We start from the raw sequence: 18,070 nt of genomic DNA on the forward strand, positions 1-18,070 counted from the left end.
CCTGCAATCTTAAAGCATTACGATCCTAACACGGATGGGCGATGCCCACACTGTGGGGAGACCTGTGATATCTTCCACATGGTGTGGGCATGTACTCAAAATCCCCACCTCCCCCCTTCCCCTACCCCTTCCAGAGAGGCATGGGAGACTGCCCTTCTCAACTGCTCCTCGCTTGAGTCCCAAAGGGCTCTGGTGAAACGGGCTAGAGACGGGGCATTGTCATGCGGTGTCCCGGACTAGGGACGCCGACCATGTAGCGTGGCCACTCTGTGGCTCCCAAACTCTATTTCAGAAATTAAAAGTTTTCACCACCACCACCACCCGTGTGCTGTGCGATGTCGGTGCACGTTAAAGATCTCCAGGTGGTCGAAATTATTTTCCGGAGACCTCCACTACGGCACCTCTTTCTCTCTTTCTTCTTTCACTCTCACCTTCCTCCCTTCCCTAACGGCGCGGTTCAGGTGTCCGCCGAGATATGCGAGACAGATACTGCGCCATTTCCTTTCCTCAAAAACCAATTTAACAATTTACCCCAACAAGTTGGCCACATGACAGTGACACTGTTTCACCTAAGACATTCGCGAATTTTTAAAACTCGGCTTTTTGAGATAGAAGAGCGCTTTTTTCGGCATCTCATCGTCAGCGGTGCAGTACATCCGAATACAGCTAAGATGTGCTAGCTAGCAGGCCGGTTAATTAATATCGACAAGTTAACTTTTTAACTATTACTATAAAGCTCCTTAATTAATTACAGGCATGTAGCCCTCCCCCCCCCCCCTAAGTAATATCGAGATTAGTTTTTAGCATTTCAGAAACATCGTTAACCTTGGCGCTGTGGCCCAAGCAATTTTCGCTATTCGATGAGTTACGTGCGCTGGAGAGGTTGCTTTGCCTGGAAGCTTCTCAAACCTCATGTGTTTCGGCTCGATGTAGGCAAAATTTGAAACGCCGCAACGCCGATGGTAACTGCATTTTCTAAAATCTAAAAATTGATATGAGTATTACTACGGTGAGTTACACGCCTCTCAGTAATTGAGGAGCCTAACAGTAATAGTTTAAAGTTAACGATTCAATATTAGTTAGCCAGCTTGCTAGTACAATGGCTGACAATGCTATGCAGAAAAAAAGCGCCCTTCTAACTCAAAAAGCCTATTTATAAAAATTGCTGAAAGTCTTAGGTGAAAGACCCTTTACATGAGCCATGAACACCCTTTACATGAGCATTCCACTTTTGTCGTGCGCAAAGAAGAAAGAAAACCTTCGGTGCATTTGCACAGGACAAAAAATGGAGCCATGAAGTTGGATCCACCAAAAAGTTAATCCACCAATGCACCATAGTAGGTGCCTCGTGCTGAGCTCGTTGCATGCTTGCAAACGTCCCTGCTGTAGCCGTCGACGTTAGAGCGTCGACGGCTACAGCAGGCTACGATCGAACGATCGAACGGCTACGATCGAACCCGCGTCTTTCGGGTCAGCAGCCGAGCGCCATAACAACTGAGCCCCCGGGGGGTCGGAAGAGGGAAGGAGAGGAAAGTGGCCAAGGGAGGATCGGGCGTGGTTGCGGAGTAAAACAGGTGTACGCATGATGTGCAGGCCAGAATACATATGTGGAAGCATCGATCATGTGCAGGAACCTTCCACAATAGCGACAACTTGGGCATCTCGGATACTTTTCATCGACTCTAAGCACTCCTCGCCAGCCTGGGCTTTTTCGAAGTTGATTGTTCCTAGCACAAGTCTAGCGTATGTTCCCCCTGCGCGCCTCAGAAAAATAGCGAAGTGAGGTACAGCCCCACTGCCGTTCAATATCGGCAACGTTCATGAGGCTCAGAAAATGACGCGCCACATCTGCTTCGGGAATAAAGAGAGATTGTCATGCGGCGTCATAATTGTCGGTTAGAGTAGGAGCTGTCAAATTAAATGTGAAGGAAACAGATGAAAAGTTTCCTAAAAAAAGTACAAATGCAACCTTGCGGTTGTCTGCAAGGAATGTGCATGCTTACAAGGATTTTAAAAAAGGTAGGTAATGAAACAGCGCAGGTCGCAATCACAGGCAAATATATAGGCACTTAAAATAAACATGCTTGATGCGCTGCGCTTTAGCTCGACTGAAACTGAGTTTTTACCTTTCCGCCTGTGATCACACTACTTCACGCCCGCCCCTGGAATGGGCCGGCTTTTCTATTTCTATGCCTATTCGGTACTTGTGAAGAAAGTTGCGAGTTTAGTCTTACGCTATCCTCTCTGCATTCTTTCTCCTTCCAAAGTGCAACACAGGCCTTGGTTTGTCTTCGCTGATGTGTTCACAAACCTATCCCGTCCGTTAAAACGTTCCTCATAAAGTGTTTTGCGATTTTATCTCTTGTTCCCTAGGTGAACTCCTGTTCCAAGTCGACCATTCGGATGCGACTCATATCCTTACCAGCTCTCAGTGGGCGGAGAAGGCTCGCACTATTCAAGGAAAAACTAAAGTTCGGGTAAGTTGCAACCAGTTGTCTCTTGAGTTCAGGTCGTTTCGATGGTTTTGATGCCGCATGAAATGCTGCATAGGAGCGTTGCCGGTCTCAACCAAATGAACCCATAGTAGCTGCATGACAACGAATTTTTACTGCGCGAAACCCCTACGCAGATGATTTGTATATATAAGCAACTCTAAAATTATTACGCAGAGGAAACGAAGGAAAAAATATATTGACATTTGTGTATCAAAAGTTAGTTAATGGGGTTTAACGTCCCAAAGCGACTAAGGCTCTGAGAGACGCCGTAGTAGAGGGCTCCGGAAATTTCGACCACCTGGGGTTTTTTAACGTGCACTGACATCGCACAGTACACGGGCCTCGAATTTCTCCTCCAAAGAAATTCAACCGCCGCGGCCGGGATCGAACCCGCGTCTTTCGGGCCAGCAGCCGAGCACCATAGCCACTGAGCCACCGCGGCGGCGTATTTGTGTATCAAAAATACTGTCGACCATCAAGTACCCTCCAGTAACTTTAAAACTTATTTCTCGCCTGATTAAAAAAAGACCACGATAAAAAGCAGTGACCGTAAATAAAATAAAATTAAATATGTAATAAGGCGCATTTTTGTATTTATTTCAATCACCTCCTTACAAAAGTTAATGCCAGAACGCGCCAGATGACACATTTTTGGAACCTTGAATTTTTTCACTAATTTATTCGGCTCGATTTGGGTTGCAATATTTTTACTTTGTACGTGCTGCCGCGTAAGGTTTCTGAGGAATTTGTGAACATTGCACATTTTCGGCTGAAATGAGAGGCTAAAAGACAGAAACAATTTTCACCTGGTACTTTACTCTTGCCTGTTACTAAAGTACCATGCTTCTGCATCATTAAGAGAACCCTTCCAGCGCGGAAAAATGGACAAATAATCTGTACATGTCTTTAAGACGTAGCTTTGCACTCGTGTAAAAGGTTCGAGGGCTATGACAGAATTTTTTTTTTCTTCCCAACAGTGTTGCGGCAGACTACTTTTCACAATGCGGAAAACCGCCATATACAGGGCGTCCAGCCTAACTTTTGCCAAGGGTTAAAAGATAAAATATTTGCGGTAGGCCAGGGAAACCACTTACATGCACCTATGAACCAGCTAGCGCATCATAGACAATGTTTTGGGTTGCAATTAGTTAATTAGCAAGATAATTATTCGAAACACGTAAATATTGACTTTAGACAGCAAATGTGAATAGCAAAGATGGAGAGCACATTCACAAACCCCCATTCTATTTATTTGCGATAAAGAAAGCCTCACGTGTATCGTTTTTCCGAGCTCCAAAGAAAGTCCGCGAAATAGAAAAAAATCACGTGACTAGCGCTTTCGCGCTCCACGATTGTGCTGCTCTCAATCCTGGCTTGAGTGAACGAAATCAGCTGCTGGCATGGCGCGACGACCCCACTGCTCCGGCAGGCCTATATGTCGACGGTGGTTGCGGCGCGACTTGCGCCGTCACGCTTGCACACAGGCTAGCGCGGGCGCCGCAACCACCGTCGACATATAGGCCTGCCGGAGCAGTGGGGTCGTCGCGCCATACCAGCAGCTGATTTCGTTCACTCAAGCCAGGATTGAGAGCAGCACAATCGTGGCGCGCGAATGCGCTAGTCACGTGATTTTTTTTTTTGTATTTCGCGGACTTTCTTTGGAGCTCGGAAAAAAGATACGTGAGGCTTTCTTTATGGCAAATAAATAGAATGGAGGTTCTCTGAAGGAGCTCTCCACCTTAGCTATGCACATCTGCCCTCTAAAGTCAATATTTACGCATTTAGAAAAATCACCCTAATTACACCTTAATTAATAGCAATACAACTAATTGCCTAGAGGCGCAAGCCGGCTGGTATGTAAGTGGTTTCCCTGGCCTATCTCAAATATCTTATTTTTCAGCCATTGGATAAAGTTAGCCTGGACACCCTGTATATTCTGGAAGAAATCCGGGAAGGTCGAGCACAATCTTTGCTGAGTTTTGCATGGCATGACCCAATCTGAAAGAAACTGTTTATTATTCTCGCTGCTTAATGGATATAACGGCGTGAAATCATAAAGGTATTTTCTTATTAGTGTCTGCTGAATGTAACCGTTTGGTGCGGTTTAGTGCTTACTGTTCTTATTTTCTTCTTAGGGCTTGTTTCTAACGGACGGTGAGGCGCCTGGCTTTGTGTCGATCTCAAACTTCGGGGACAAGAAGGAGGATGACTTCAAAGAGGTGCCAATCCCAGATCCAAAGAACACCACGGTGGCTCTGTTCTACTCATCGGGGACAACCGGGCATGCCAAAGGAATGGAGATAACTCATTACAGCGTTGTTGCCCACCTCCACCAAACCCTGTGCGTACCGCTGATACTTAACACTGGGAGATTAAGCAGTGCTGCTAGTGGTAATTCATATTTCGTCGCCGCCGATGAGCGATCAACAGGTCGCATGCTCCGCGCTGCGGCATCTAGGTAGCGGACGAGGATCAAAAATGCCTATAGCGATTTACCTTGCTTCACTTAGCCAGGACGAGCTTGAGTTACACGCCGCCTCAGGTTCTTCCTTTCTTGTAGCTTTCCTGCCGCTTGGTTCGGGGCCAAAAACTACAACGGGCTTTAGTTACACGACTGCTATGGCTGACCTCTCATTAACTGCTTTCTCCTAAAATATATGCAACTTTTAGAACTACGACCTGCTGATTAGAAGCCAGTTTCTTTCGTATCAGCGTAGATTACGCCGGCGGCGTTCTTTTAGAGCAAGTGCGTTCATACAAATCGCAAACAGGTGGTACCCCACCGCAGCCTGTAAAGTAGTAGGCACCGCACCCCAAGCGGTTATCACGCGCTGGGGGCCGCTTTGTTGGCGGCTAGGAACGGAAGTCGAACGGGGCCCTAGCTATAGTGTACTTAGTGAAACATTTCATGCTTATCCTCAATGTGGACGTAGCTGACGGCGAGGTGAGACATTGTACTATCGAGGACAAAAGTGCTATACTCCACGCGGCGGTAGCCGGGGCAACGGAAAGCTGCGTTGCCACGCCATCTACAGGCGGCATCGGGGATCGAGACAGTAAATGCGTGACCTTTATTATCAGCAGGCATGTGGTTTGGCTAGTTTCAACGTTTCGTTCTTTAGCTCGCCAAAATGCCGCTGTTTTCCGTTGCTCCGGCTCCCGCCGCGTGAAGTATGCCACTTTTGTCCCCGACAGTATATTTATATAATACGGCAGAGACCACCACGCATTCCGAGTCTGGCTCAAACTGGGAGAGCATGTGGAATGGCTTACGGCAGTTAGAAGACATAAACGTTCATTTCTTAACGATAGGCATCACATCTACCGAACACATTCTGCACGATACGGCGCTTTAAAAACGCCTTACCTGTTTGCTTGCGCTGAGTTCAACACATTATGCAACAGAACGTAATGCGCTGGTGGTATGGCCTGTAGACGTGGCGTTTTGTCGGAATTTAAATATACATTGTGTGACCTGCACTTCAATCTTGATTTAAAATGCTAATCTGTGCAGAATAACCGTGGCAGGAAACAATTTATTGCCCTAGCACGAACGCTACTACTAGTATACTCGTATTTATCTTTGCCCTTCTTAATTACTTAAGATCATGTCGGCATCCACACGCCACTTCGAGGACAATGTTTCGCTTGTATAACGTTTCTCTTTCATCTTCAGTTCATCTTGGCACCGTATGAATACGCTATGGTTATTGTGCTGGCTGCAATGGAGAGCCTTTCTCAGGTTTCACGCAAAGAAAAAAACTTTAACCATACCATTAACGAACTCCACCAGGGTTTTCCCCAACTATGCCTGCGTTGTTCGCGTCAGCGCGAGACACTTCTGCGGAGCCTGTGCAGATGGAGTGCGCCACTGGGCGGTGTCCCTCACGTTTCATTCCCTGAAATTCAATGAACTAAGGGGCACGCAGTAGCAAAGCGGCTTTCAAAATACGTACAGGAATGTTGCCTGCAGGTGTAGTGGTGGTAATTACATTTTGCTCAGCCTATGCGAATCACGGGGGAGCGATTGCCACCATATTCAATGAAAGATTAATCTCACATGATCTTTGACGCCACCAACACGCGCCCACTGAACTTCATAATCGCGCAAAATGCTCCCTTGTAATCTCCGGCGCTAAACATTTCTTGCAAGCTTCTCTTAAACCAATTAGAGATTCAGCGGCAGCTAATACTCTTGCTTAAGACAATGGGGAAAACTCATGCCAAGTGGCACCAATAAAAAGCGTACAGTTTTTAGGGAACATTGCTATAAACATTGTTTTGTTACTTTAGATGCGAGCATAGGGACCACATGAACTGCTTCCTCATGCGAAACCGCAGCATACCATCAACGTGAACGGAATTCTCTGTCAAAGGCTACGTCTTTAAATTAGGCTTCATGTGGACGGCCCCGCATGAACTGTCCTCCCTGCAGATCCCTTGGCAAATTCATGTCGCCAGCCCTTTTTACGAGCGTATCCGGGTAAAAAAGTTTACTTGACAAAGTTCTCTGTACAGCTAATGCCATGTAAAAGAGATCATTATACGAGACCTAAACCAAATCTCATGGCACAAGAAGTACCTCTTCTTTGACTACGGCATTAGACGACCGCCACCAATCGGTTTCATTTTTTTTTTATTTCTTTATCACTTTACCCTGAGCTCTTTTTTTGGCAGTACAGCAGACGGATACGCATCGCGTGTTGAAGCGATGGCGAAGGCTTTGCGAGGCATTTAGCGGGCGGCATTTAAGCGCTGAAGCCATACAAAAAGATAGAAACGGAAAGAAGCGACGCGGCAGCTGGGAACGATACTACGACGAACTGCAACGACATTCGGTGGCGCTTCTGCTGTGACGCGATGATGAACACGCTATTTCGGATAAGCATAAACAGCCTTTAGAGACAGTTGTTCACGTCGTCCACAGTAGATGGCGCCACTGCTAACACCACCGGTTCGCAGCTCGCAGCAGACGGTGTGCAATGGAAACTTTGACGTGCACGCTTGCTACGCTGGTGTGCATTTGTAACAGCACCTTGTGTACAAATGTCGCGCCGTCTTGAATCAAGGTGCACACTAAAGTAAAGAAACATGAATTGTACTAGAATAAGGACGAGAACAGTACATTTTCATCTTTACAGCAATGAATGCAGAGCGAAAAAGAAGCAAGGACGCAGACACAGGACCACTGAAGGAAAAAGGAAGTGTGCTGTCACCAGCTTATCCCATTAGGCCAAATCCTCTCGTTTAAATACTGGACACGCGCAGAAACCCCATAAAAGTTCTTGTTTTTTTGAAGCTCTCACGCACACACGCAGAAGAAATGCGTAAAGAAACACATCACGAATCCAGGAGGCTACAACGCAACAAAAAAAAAAAAAATGAATGGCGATTACGCAACTGCCAGTGCGGAAAATAGCCGCAAGTTGGCTTGCGGCAAACATTACGCACCACAATATGCTACTGCTATCAAACGAAACTTTGTTGAAATAATTCTGCCTCGATATCATTGCGATTATGCAGCCTCAGGCGATGCCTCTGCGGCCTCCTCACGCTTACGAGCTCTAGCAGCTTGCTTACACGCGACCACTTTGGCCTGAGTTTCTGTCCAATGTTCCTCAACCATGCGACCGAGGCGAAATGACCAACGCCGCGCCGAGAATGGCTGCCATGTCAGCGCCCCATGTTTATATTAAGAGGCGCAGCGCCCCGTCAGCCACCGCTCACTCTCTCCCTTTGCTGCCAGTCGTGTTCTGCCGTTCTGCTCACTCCCTTACCTCTGCCATTTATCGCCTTTTCCTCCTCCTGCTCTCTTTCTGGTGAGCGCCGAACACGTTTTTAGCGCGCTAGCCCCTAGTGCCCGCTCCAGGGGATTTCGCTCGGGTGTCCGAAACAGCGGAGTGACCTTGAAGCGCGATAGTAAGCATTTTGGCGAAGAGCGCGTCACGCGGCTTTGGAACGCGTTCGCTTTCTCTCTTGCCACCTCGCTCCATTGGTCGCGTGTCGTCACCGCTGGCGGTGACGTCACTTCAGGGAGGCGGGAACACGGATTTTGTTTACGTCACGAGACATGTCAATCAAGTGAAAGAGAACGCGTTCGGTCGCTGTGTGCGGAACTCTGAAAGTGGCGTTCGCTTCAGCGCGAGGAGAGACATGCCGGTACCTCCCGCCGCCCCCCTGTTGTTCGCGGTGCTCAGCGAATGTGATCGGCGGCCCCGGCGGTCGCGCGTGCATGACGAAGCTACTTGTACGCCAGCTATGCGAAGAGCTCAAACCCCACCTTGGACCAACGAGGAAAAGTGCGCTCACAACAGAGCGCAAAGTACTCTGCGCCCTACGGTTCTTCGCTACCGGGGACTTCCAGGCGGCAGTCGGCAGCGAGGCAGCTATACTGCTCCCGCAGTCGTCTGTGAGCCGGACGATTTTGGCCGTCGCTCAGGCAATCGTGCGTGTCGGCACGGAGAAAAACTGGGTGTCGTTTCCTTCGACTTCCGAGGAGAAGTCCCGCGCCAAGGCAGAGTTTTTGGAGCGTGGTCTCTTCCCCGGCGTCGTCGGGTGCGTCGAGCTCACACGAAGGCTTCACCATGTAGGTATGTTCCTCCATGAACTCAACGAGCACTTCACGCTGGCGCATCGAGACGTGCGGGCCCAGGCGACCTTTGTGCGTTGACATGACGACTAGTGAAAATGTCAAGCTGACAAGTGCTGACACGTGAAAAGTCTCCCGCGCAAGTTCAAAATGCCTATCGTCCCTCTCGCGAGCACAAAATAAAACAACACAATTGAGAGCGCCCTCTCGGGAACGCAAAAGAAAACAAACCAATCAAGAAGCATTGAAACCGTCTCAAAATAAAATCTGTGCTTATTTTATAGGCTCTGAGTAATAAATTTGCAGTATTGTAGCCAAACGCATTCATTTAGAGGTTAAAAACGCAAGGAGGTTAGCATATGACCCCTTAAAAATACAAGCAACCGAGATGGGACCGCCCGACAAAGCCGATTGGCTGTTGCCTGCCCCGTTGTCCTCCCGCAGTGTTCCTCCCACCGTTCTCCCGCCGATGTCAACGTCAAAATGACGTCACGGCAAAGCGAACGCGTTCCAAAGCGAACTCTTCCGTGGATTCGGCCCCCCTAAAAGAGGCACTGCACCACAACTGCGGCCGCGTAGCGCGCGTCAGCGCACTTTCCGCAGGTGGTGTGGGATTTTCAGTGGGGAATGCCGACTGAGCGGACGTGTGTCGCTGGCGCTCCCTAGTGCACATACTTCGCATTTAATGAGTATTCAAATCGGCTGTCCTTTTTTTTTGTCCACAGCACAATGAAAACCACACATTGGCCAGGAGAATTCGGCTAAGATGCTAGCGCTGCAGAAGCGTACTCAGGCGCTTTCATTAGGGCATTACTTTTATTGCCATACCACACCTCTCGTCTTTTCAATGCGTTGTTTACAACTAGAAAACAGCCAACAAACGCACGTCAGGCAGAAAGGAGCGTACACGCACAAGGCTGAGTGTGTATGTGCGCTCGTCAGCGTTGCGTGTGTGTGCTCCTTTCTGCGTGGCATCCATTTGTTGACTGTTTTCTAGTATGTCACACCAACTACCTCCGACTCAAGTCCTTCTGCTATGTTTAGTGCGGAGGGGGCGTCTAAAAGATGTATAGCCGACGAAAATGACAGAAATAGCATAAACCAGACTCATCGACGTAAGCCTGCGCTTACAGACGCTGCTGGAAGCAGACTGCAAGGCCGTCAACAGACATGCTTATACTCCTCAGTCGCCGAAGTGATGCATGTTTAATTTTAAACAAACTCTCCGGCGAAAAAAGCGATCACCTTCGTAATAAGAGGGCTATGTCGGGCAGGTTGGTTCATGCTGAAAGAAACGAGGAAACAGCGCTGGCAAACGGTACGAGAGAAAAGAAGAGACAGCGCTTATGTATCTCTCTTCTTTTCCCTCGTCCCGTTTGTCAGCGCTGTTTCCTCGTTTCGTTCAACATTCATAATGCAGTAAGGATGTGGGACGGGAAGTTGTGGTGCATATTCCCACAAGACTGATCACATTGACGAAGTTGGTGTATCCAATGAATAACAGCAGCGCGTGATAGGGGTAAAAATTCGTTTCGCGTTATTCTGTTCACTTAACTCGACCCCGTGGGCTGCTAATGTAAGTCTTCAGCTTGTGAGCGAACTATGCACTCTTATTTTAAATGTACCCATTACTTTCCAGCATTAGGAAAAATCGTCTTTTAGTGTCCGCGCTGCGAGCATAAAGAAAATACCACGCGGTCAATTAGCGGGTCATTGCATTCTTATGCACTGTTCAATTTTATATATTAAACAGCGGTTAGCGGAAAGATATGTTCTACGCCTGCGCGCATATCTCCTTTAGACCAAAACATTGCCCTGAAGAGCAACGTCTCGCAGAAGAAACGAACTATAATTGACACATTCAGAAATCAAATTCAGCTGCGCTCCTCGAGCATTACATGGCGAAGAGATTACAAAAAATGCTGCGCGGATTTAAGGACTTATCAACCAATCCTGGCCGAATCACCTATGGAAATGTGACGGCAGTTAAGATTAAGCTAAACCTCCTGAAACATTTAGATATCCCTTGCGTATTCGCATACGCATTTTATTGTCACCCGTTGTTCGTCATCCTCGAGAACCTGAGAAATGCTTTTAAGTCGTCCTGCTGTGCCGGTAGCCAGAGCGCCTGAATGTTCAAAGTGGCGACCGCATCCTTTAACCTATAATGGCGGCGCTCATACCAGGTGTAGGCACCATACCAGGTGCTTCCGGGAAGTCTTTAAGTAAGTTTCAAAAATAGGCTTTGTGGGGTAAAGATATGGCTTTTGCGGCGTAGTATTACCAGTGCTGGCGGACACCGGAAAGCCGGTGAATTATCTCAAGTTCTAAGCTGGTTAACTAATTCGGATAATGGCCTTTTTAACTATCACAGCTAGACAACTGGTCACAATTAGAGATTTGTAGCCGGTCGTTACTATCAGCCATATCAGTTTTTAGAATTTCGAAAATGCGATTATCCTTTGTGCTGTGGCTCGACAAAATCTGACGACATCGTGCCGAAATATATGCGCCTTCTAAACGCATGCATGCAAAGCCTTTCCAGAGCACGCAATCACTCAAAAAAGTCAAAATTTTTTCGAGCCACAGAGCAAAGGGTAATGGCGTTCTAAATTCTGCAAAATGATATATGGCTATTGCTAACGAGGGCAACAAATTTCTAATTTCAACTAGGCGCCTAATTCTAATGGTAAAAAGTTAATATTAAAAATTAGTTAACTAGCTTCCTACTTAAGATGATTCACGTGTTTTCAGGTGTCTGCCAACGTTGGTAATCCTATACTAAAAAGGCCATAGTTTTATCTAAAAATGAAAAAGTCTTACCTGAAAGACCTCGCATATGGGCGTCGAACATCGTTACTGTAAAGAACAAGAGCTCTAGTGCTTGATTTAGAACAATTGAACAGTTTGCGGGAAAACCCACTGCACGATTAGGCATATAGCACTACGGCCACGAGTAGTGTCAGATATTGCGGGTGTTCTAATGTCCCAGAGTGTTTTGTGTCTCCACATGAACATTAGGAGGACTGAAGCCACCCATTTTCTAAAACAAATCGATGTTACGTTTTGTTGTATTACATCAGCTCCAAGGTCACTTTATGAAAATTCACCGGTGCACCTAGCATTTAACTAGAGCAATCCCAAGTAGCGAAATTTGGAGAACCTGGTCAAGATTCGAACTTTTTATCAGTACCAGAATTTTTTTTATTTGCGCAAGTGAAGGTACAGTGGATTCTAAGGTACTTGAACTTTCCGCCCTGGTTGGCTCTGGAATGTGCAGACATCGAGAGCAGTTTTGCGGGATGCGTGTTTAAGGACAAAAAAATAATTGCTGTGCAGTCTGGCAAAGCAGGTCAATCAAAACAGTGAAGAACTAGGGAATATGCATGCTCCATCCGCCTGAACAAGTTCAGCTGACTGACCAGAAGCGCAATGAAAAGTTAATTTTTTTCCTCAAAACGGCATCTAGTAAACTTTTGTAGAGGATTGTACCTCCGTGTTACACAGTTCATATACTGAAAGTGCCCGTTCATGTAAGCCGCGGGAGAATACGCATAAACTGTTCCACACAATGGGATGCTGTCATGTCTTTTCTATATAACGAAATCAATTTGAATCCGACAAGATTTGCTCTTGCTGCCGGGAACTGTTCGTAAGGATGACAGCCAACAAAGCTTCTCTCATGCTTCTACCTTTATATGCAGGTCATTAGTGAGTTACGATCCCGGAGACGTTCTACTCGCTTGGTACCCTATTACCTACACATCTGGCTTCACGTTCACCCCCGTTGCTGTATGTGCCGGAGCAGTTTGCGTCATTACAAACCCTGGATTGTCGTTTGACCAACTTGTGTACTACGTCAACAAGTACCAAGTGAGTTCAGTCAGCTATGTAGTTTCTTGAAATGCTGATATGTAGACACGCGTGCTCAGTATTTATTCTCTTGTGGGTGAAAAGAAGACGTTTGAAATAAGGGTGTAATTTATGATAATATATTTGATGAATACTTTCCATAGATTCCTAACTGTTAACCGCCCTCTAGTATATTAAGGGTAGTAACTGCCCATACGCGAACTTTATATGTGCAGGCACTTTTAAAAACATGAATCGTTAATAGCGCCCACAATTACAAACTAAGATATAATATTTCTCAATAATAAAAACAGTTTCTGGCTCTGCAGCAAGATATCAGGCTCAAAAATTTAGCAACATTGTTTTCTAACAGTAAGGTGAACGGCAAATTGGACTAGGCAGTGCTTATTCATAATTATTTAAAAACAGCGCTTCCGAACCTGTGACCAAGAAAAGTAGACACACTGCGCTAATGCTGGGTTTCACAAGTGTAAGCTTTGACACAGAATAGAGGCCCAAGTGTAGGAAATGCATTGACGAAGAACGGCAGATTGGGAGCAGTATGCCTTTCCTTCTTTGTCCGTGTTCTTTTGCGCTGTTTTCGTACAATTATATCTAACTACAAGCCGGTTGCTTACCGTCGGACTGAGATCTGTTTTGAAACGTTAGTAGTGAGTGAATAAGAAGGGCGCTAGGAAACATGCAGTGATTATAACATAGTTCTTCAATTTTGCCAGGTGACTATACTAGCCTCAGTCCCGACCAGGTTGTACTACTACGTGGCAGACATGCTGCGCACTGGAACCAAGCTTCCGTCGGTGAAGAAGATCAACGTAGGCGGAACCGTGCTTACGAGGGCGTTTGCAGAGAGGATCATGGCTGCCTTCGACGGCCTGCGCTCACTTCGTAACCACTACGGCATGTCCGAATCCTGCGGCGTGCTCTGCTCGCCACCAAATGGTGACATGGCATCCGGGAACGTCGGATTCCCAGCTCCCATGGTCGAACTCAAGGTAGGCTATTACTCACTTAACGGTTCGAAGTGCGGCCAGATAAAAACATCAACAAGGAAGTTTATATCGACCATTTGTTATCATGACATATTTTGTTCCAGAGGTATTGGCCAACGTTACTACCAGCAATAATGCTGGTACCAGCAATAATGCTGGTACTCAAAATTTCTAACAGATACCTGGAGCAAAATTATTTCTGCATTATGTACTTATTATGTCTTTTGAAACGGCTGACTGGGCAGAGACATGGTTACCAGTGTCGAAGTCAAGTGCAGCATCGAGGTCGTGACAGCTGTTATTCTGTTGACCAGATGAAATGACTTGGGTAACCACAGCTAGCGAGATCTTTCCGTACCCTTGAGGCGTCCGCAGCGGCGTCAATGGTGCTTGTGCATATTTTCTTGGCCTGCTGCATTAAACTGCTGACAACGGCTCTTTTTTTGGGCGGCAGGCTGGACGGAACTGAAATGTAGGTAGCGGCCTGTGTGTGTAGCCTTTCTATGTACGCTAAACAACAACTTTTGGCCTTTCCTTGAGACAAGGACGTCCAGGAAAGGTAGACTGCCGTCCACCTCTTCTTCCAACGTAAACTGAATGGCGCCTTCCTAGCTGTTCAGGTGTGTCGGAAACTGGCTCACCGCGTCCTTGTGCATAATGCAAAAGCAGTCGTCTATGTAACGGAGGAAGATCTTGGGGGAGGGTTAAAGGAGGCTAACGCCCGTCGCTCCAATGATTCCATAGTGAGATTAGCAGCCGTAACCGAAACAGAAGCACCCATGGGGGTCCCGTGGACTAGCTTGTAGAAGTTTCCCCTAAAAACAAAGTAGGTATTGCTCAGGCAGAAAGCAAGAAAAGCAAATTTGATAAGCCTGAAATTGCCTTGGTAGATAGGGGCACAACTCGTGCGCTGACGTCGAGTACGCAAGTTCGGCTCTTTATCCCATCCCAAACCGTGTACCAGCGAACCTGAGAATAAAACAAAAATACTGGCTAAACTAGGTTACGGAGTAGTTATAAAATTCGGCGAGAGCAATAATTGGTCGCAACTGTCACAGGGCGGCGGCTGCTTTACCAGCGCTCTCGCTGTTGAGCTATTGTCCTAACGTAAACCTCGTTCGGAGAGGTAGTTGAAGGTCCGCTCTCTTCCTTTTGTTGCCGGCACCGCACTCGCTGCTGCGTGTCTTTCGTCGCCCCCCGCAGCACTCTTCACGAGTCTCCATTCTTTTTTGTTTCCTGGTCCTTCTGATAGACGCTCAACATCCTCTCATATGACTGCCGTGAAATCACGGTCACGTGGTATAACGTGAACATTTCCGCCTACGTACCCAGCGCTAGGCACGTGGCAATATTCCCGTTGCAGTCGCGGCGGCCGCCCAACGTCCCGTGAAGTATGTAAGGCTTTTTGACGGGCTAGTTGGTACATATTCATATTGATAGGCCGTGCGCTAAAAAGACGTTCACAGGAAAAAAGGATAGAGACGAGAGGAAAGAAGCGCTTTTTTCCTGTGGTCTCTATCCTTTTTCTTGTGAACGTCTTTTTAGCGCACAGCCTATCAAATATGAAGTAAGTAGGTCGTAAGCAACACTACAGATCCTGCATATTAGCGAAAGACAGGCAGCAGCACACCGAGAGCATTGGCCGAGTTTATTGCCTTAGAGAGGCAGAGCTTAAACCCCAGGCAATTTTTGCAGTTCCTCGACTTGGACACCGGAAAGAAAGTGGGGCCGAGGCAGAACGGCGAGTTGTACTTCAGGATTCCCAGTGTCGCCAAGGGTTACTACAAGAATCCCGAGCTCACGAAAGAGTTCAAGGGCGAAGACGGCTGGTGCAGATCAGGTGAGATAGCATCGATGTGTGAAGCTTCATTGAAAACATCATGAGGATGACTTCTGCCTTGTCTGCGGTATCAGTGTGTGTAAAGTGGCAGAATTTGGACGCTGTATTCTGCGGCCTGAAGAAAAGCCTAAAAGCGAAATTTATTCCCCTAGTAAGTTACTCTGGAGAGCAAGCAGCCGGATAGTAGGTGATGCATTTTCTGAAGAAGTTAGAGCGAAAAATGGCAAGGGACAAAAAGAAAGGACATATAAAACATTCACGAGCACTCGTGAATGTCTTATGTGCCTTTCTTTCTGTCCCTTGTCCGTTTTTTGCGCTAACTTCTTCAGAAACTATTAAGTTATAGGGCGGGTCTAACGCTATCTATTGATTTGGCGGCGAATAGAGGAAGTCAAATCGGCATTTCCTTCTTCAATTTATTCACTACAGTTACCCGCTATGAGCGCTGTAAGAGAATCGGAGATTTTAAATTTCAAATGAAAAAAACTTACAACTTTTCTCTGAATTGTTTCAGGTTCTTGATGTTTTGTTTGGTAAGCACGTCCCATCAGTCACGAAAGACCACTTAGCGTCCCCCACTCCTCCGTTTGCTCCACGTTCTCAGGGGACATCATGTACTACGACGAAGACGGCCGCGTGTACTTCGTGGACCGAGTGAAGGATATCATCAAGTGCCTGGACCAGCAGGTTTCCTCGGTAGAACTGGAATCCCTGCTGCAGAGCCACGTAAGCGTTGCCGACGCCGCTGTGGTGGGCGTGGAGGACACCAGGTACGGCGACGCCCCAGCCGCCTTCGTCGTCCTCCGAAATTCATCGAAGCCGCCGGCCGAGGTCGCCGCCGAGCTCAAGGCTCTCGTTGCAGGTGGGTAAGAGTGCGAGCTGAGCTAGCCAGGCTGATATTCGTTCAACTTGTTTCCAACACCGTGCTAAAGCCGTCAGCAAAACTTCTAAGCCATAGAGGGAGCAAGAACTAGCGAACAGCGTTTATTTTTAGACAGTATCATCCACATATAACAACGTGGGAAGACCTGCGCATCCCTACAAAAGGTGATAGGTATAGGGTACCTCACTGTGCACCTACGTGCACAAGACTCTCTGCTGCTTGACATTTTTTTGAAAAAGAACCTAGAAAATTAAAGTATTGCCTTTCTTTTTTTCTGAGGTCTATTACTGGTCTACCCAAGTTACTTGGCATCCACTCTTAGGTCTATTACTGGTGTACCCAAGTTATTTAAAATCCACCCTTAATACTTTTCTTTTTTTTCAGATCAAACAGAGAAATTCAAGCATCTGCACGGCGGAGTAGTGTTTGTCGATCGTTTGCCCAGAAACACGAACGGCAAAGTGATAAAGCTCCAGCTTAAGGCCATGTACGGAACTTCTAATGTCTACTGAACCGTCAACCTTGTTCTGCCTAGCGATGTGACCGCAAAAAAATTGTAACTCAACATGTCCCTCTGCCAATCACGATATATGCCGCGACAATTTATACCCAAAAATAAAATGCTTGGTGCTTGCGCTACTTCACGTGGTGAAAGTAAAAAAAATTCCCACATCATGTGTAATTCAGGTTGAAGTTTTCGAAGTTGCTGATACCGCACGAGAATGAAATTGAACGTTCTAATTGCCATATGCCCAGGCAAGCTGAAAGAAATACGCATATACTTCTTTTCAGAGCGATTATGTAAATAGAATGACTTCATTTGTGCAAGTGACAGGACGAGAAGGGGGCGACACGTGCTCTACTAAGAACTGAAGCTTTATTGAAAGCGGAGAATTTAAAACACGCGTTGAAACCACATGCGCATGCACAAGAACAAACGCAAAAAAACACGCAGTCGAACATGGCACACAACAGCTGTGAAAGCTGGACGGAAGTTAGCTCTCTAGGTAAGCCATCTACTAGATAAGCCTTGAGCTTATCTAGCTGGTCCACCGTAGGCGCGCTAACACAGTTGACTAACATTGCAGTTTGGGCGTGTTGGCATGGCACGACATGAAAGGTTAAGCACGCAACCAGATGAGGACGGTGAAGCACTCGTCTTTCACCTGTCTTTTCTTCACCGTTCTCGTCGGGTTGTGCGCTTATACTTTCAGGGCTAACACAGCGTTCGCCCCTTTTTGCTTATTATAAGCGCTTCGACAATTTCGCCCGTGAGCTGATCCCGATTAGATATGGCCTGTGCATGCCCTCATGGCCATCTCTGCAATACAGCGTGAGGTTTCTCGCAGACCCTCGGGCCTACAATGACGGCTCACTCTCTCAGGCGACTCACACGCTTTG

The 18,070-nt window shown here is 47.0% G+C and overlaps 1 protein-coding gene across 1 annotated transcript in view; it reads left to right on the plus strand.

The window, feature by feature from the left end:
• The window catches only part of LOC149333912 (uncharacterized), a 36,718-nt gene extending 19,409 nt beyond the window's left edge, over nucleotides 1-17,309 (plus strand). Inside the window, exons 4-10 of the mRNA XM_089556140.1 lie at nucleotides 2,374-2,477; nucleotides 4,631-4,836; nucleotides 12,789-12,957; nucleotides 13,674-13,949; nucleotides 15,642-15,786; nucleotides 16,391-16,648; nucleotides 17,054-17,309. Of these exons, the coding sequence (XP_089412266.1) occupies nucleotides 2,374-2,477; nucleotides 4,631-4,836; nucleotides 12,789-12,957; nucleotides 13,674-13,949; nucleotides 15,642-15,786; nucleotides 16,391-16,648; nucleotides 17,054-17,181 (1,286 nt within the window). The 3' untranslated portion in view covers nucleotides 17,182-17,309. The remainder of the gene's footprint in view (nucleotides 1-2,373; nucleotides 2,478-4,630; nucleotides 4,837-12,788; nucleotides 12,958-13,673; nucleotides 13,950-15,641; nucleotides 15,787-16,390; nucleotides 16,649-17,053) is intronic.
• The last annotated feature ends 761 nt before the right edge of the window (nucleotides 17,310-18,070 follow it).

Source organism: Amblyomma mixtum, chromosome 8, assembly GCF_055824585.1.
Source record: "Amblyomma mixtum isolate Tamu chromosome 8, ASM5582458v1, whole genome shotgun sequence".
Taxonomy (NCBI): Eukaryota; Metazoa; Arthropoda; class Arachnida; order Ixodida; family Ixodidae; genus Amblyomma; species Amblyomma mixtum.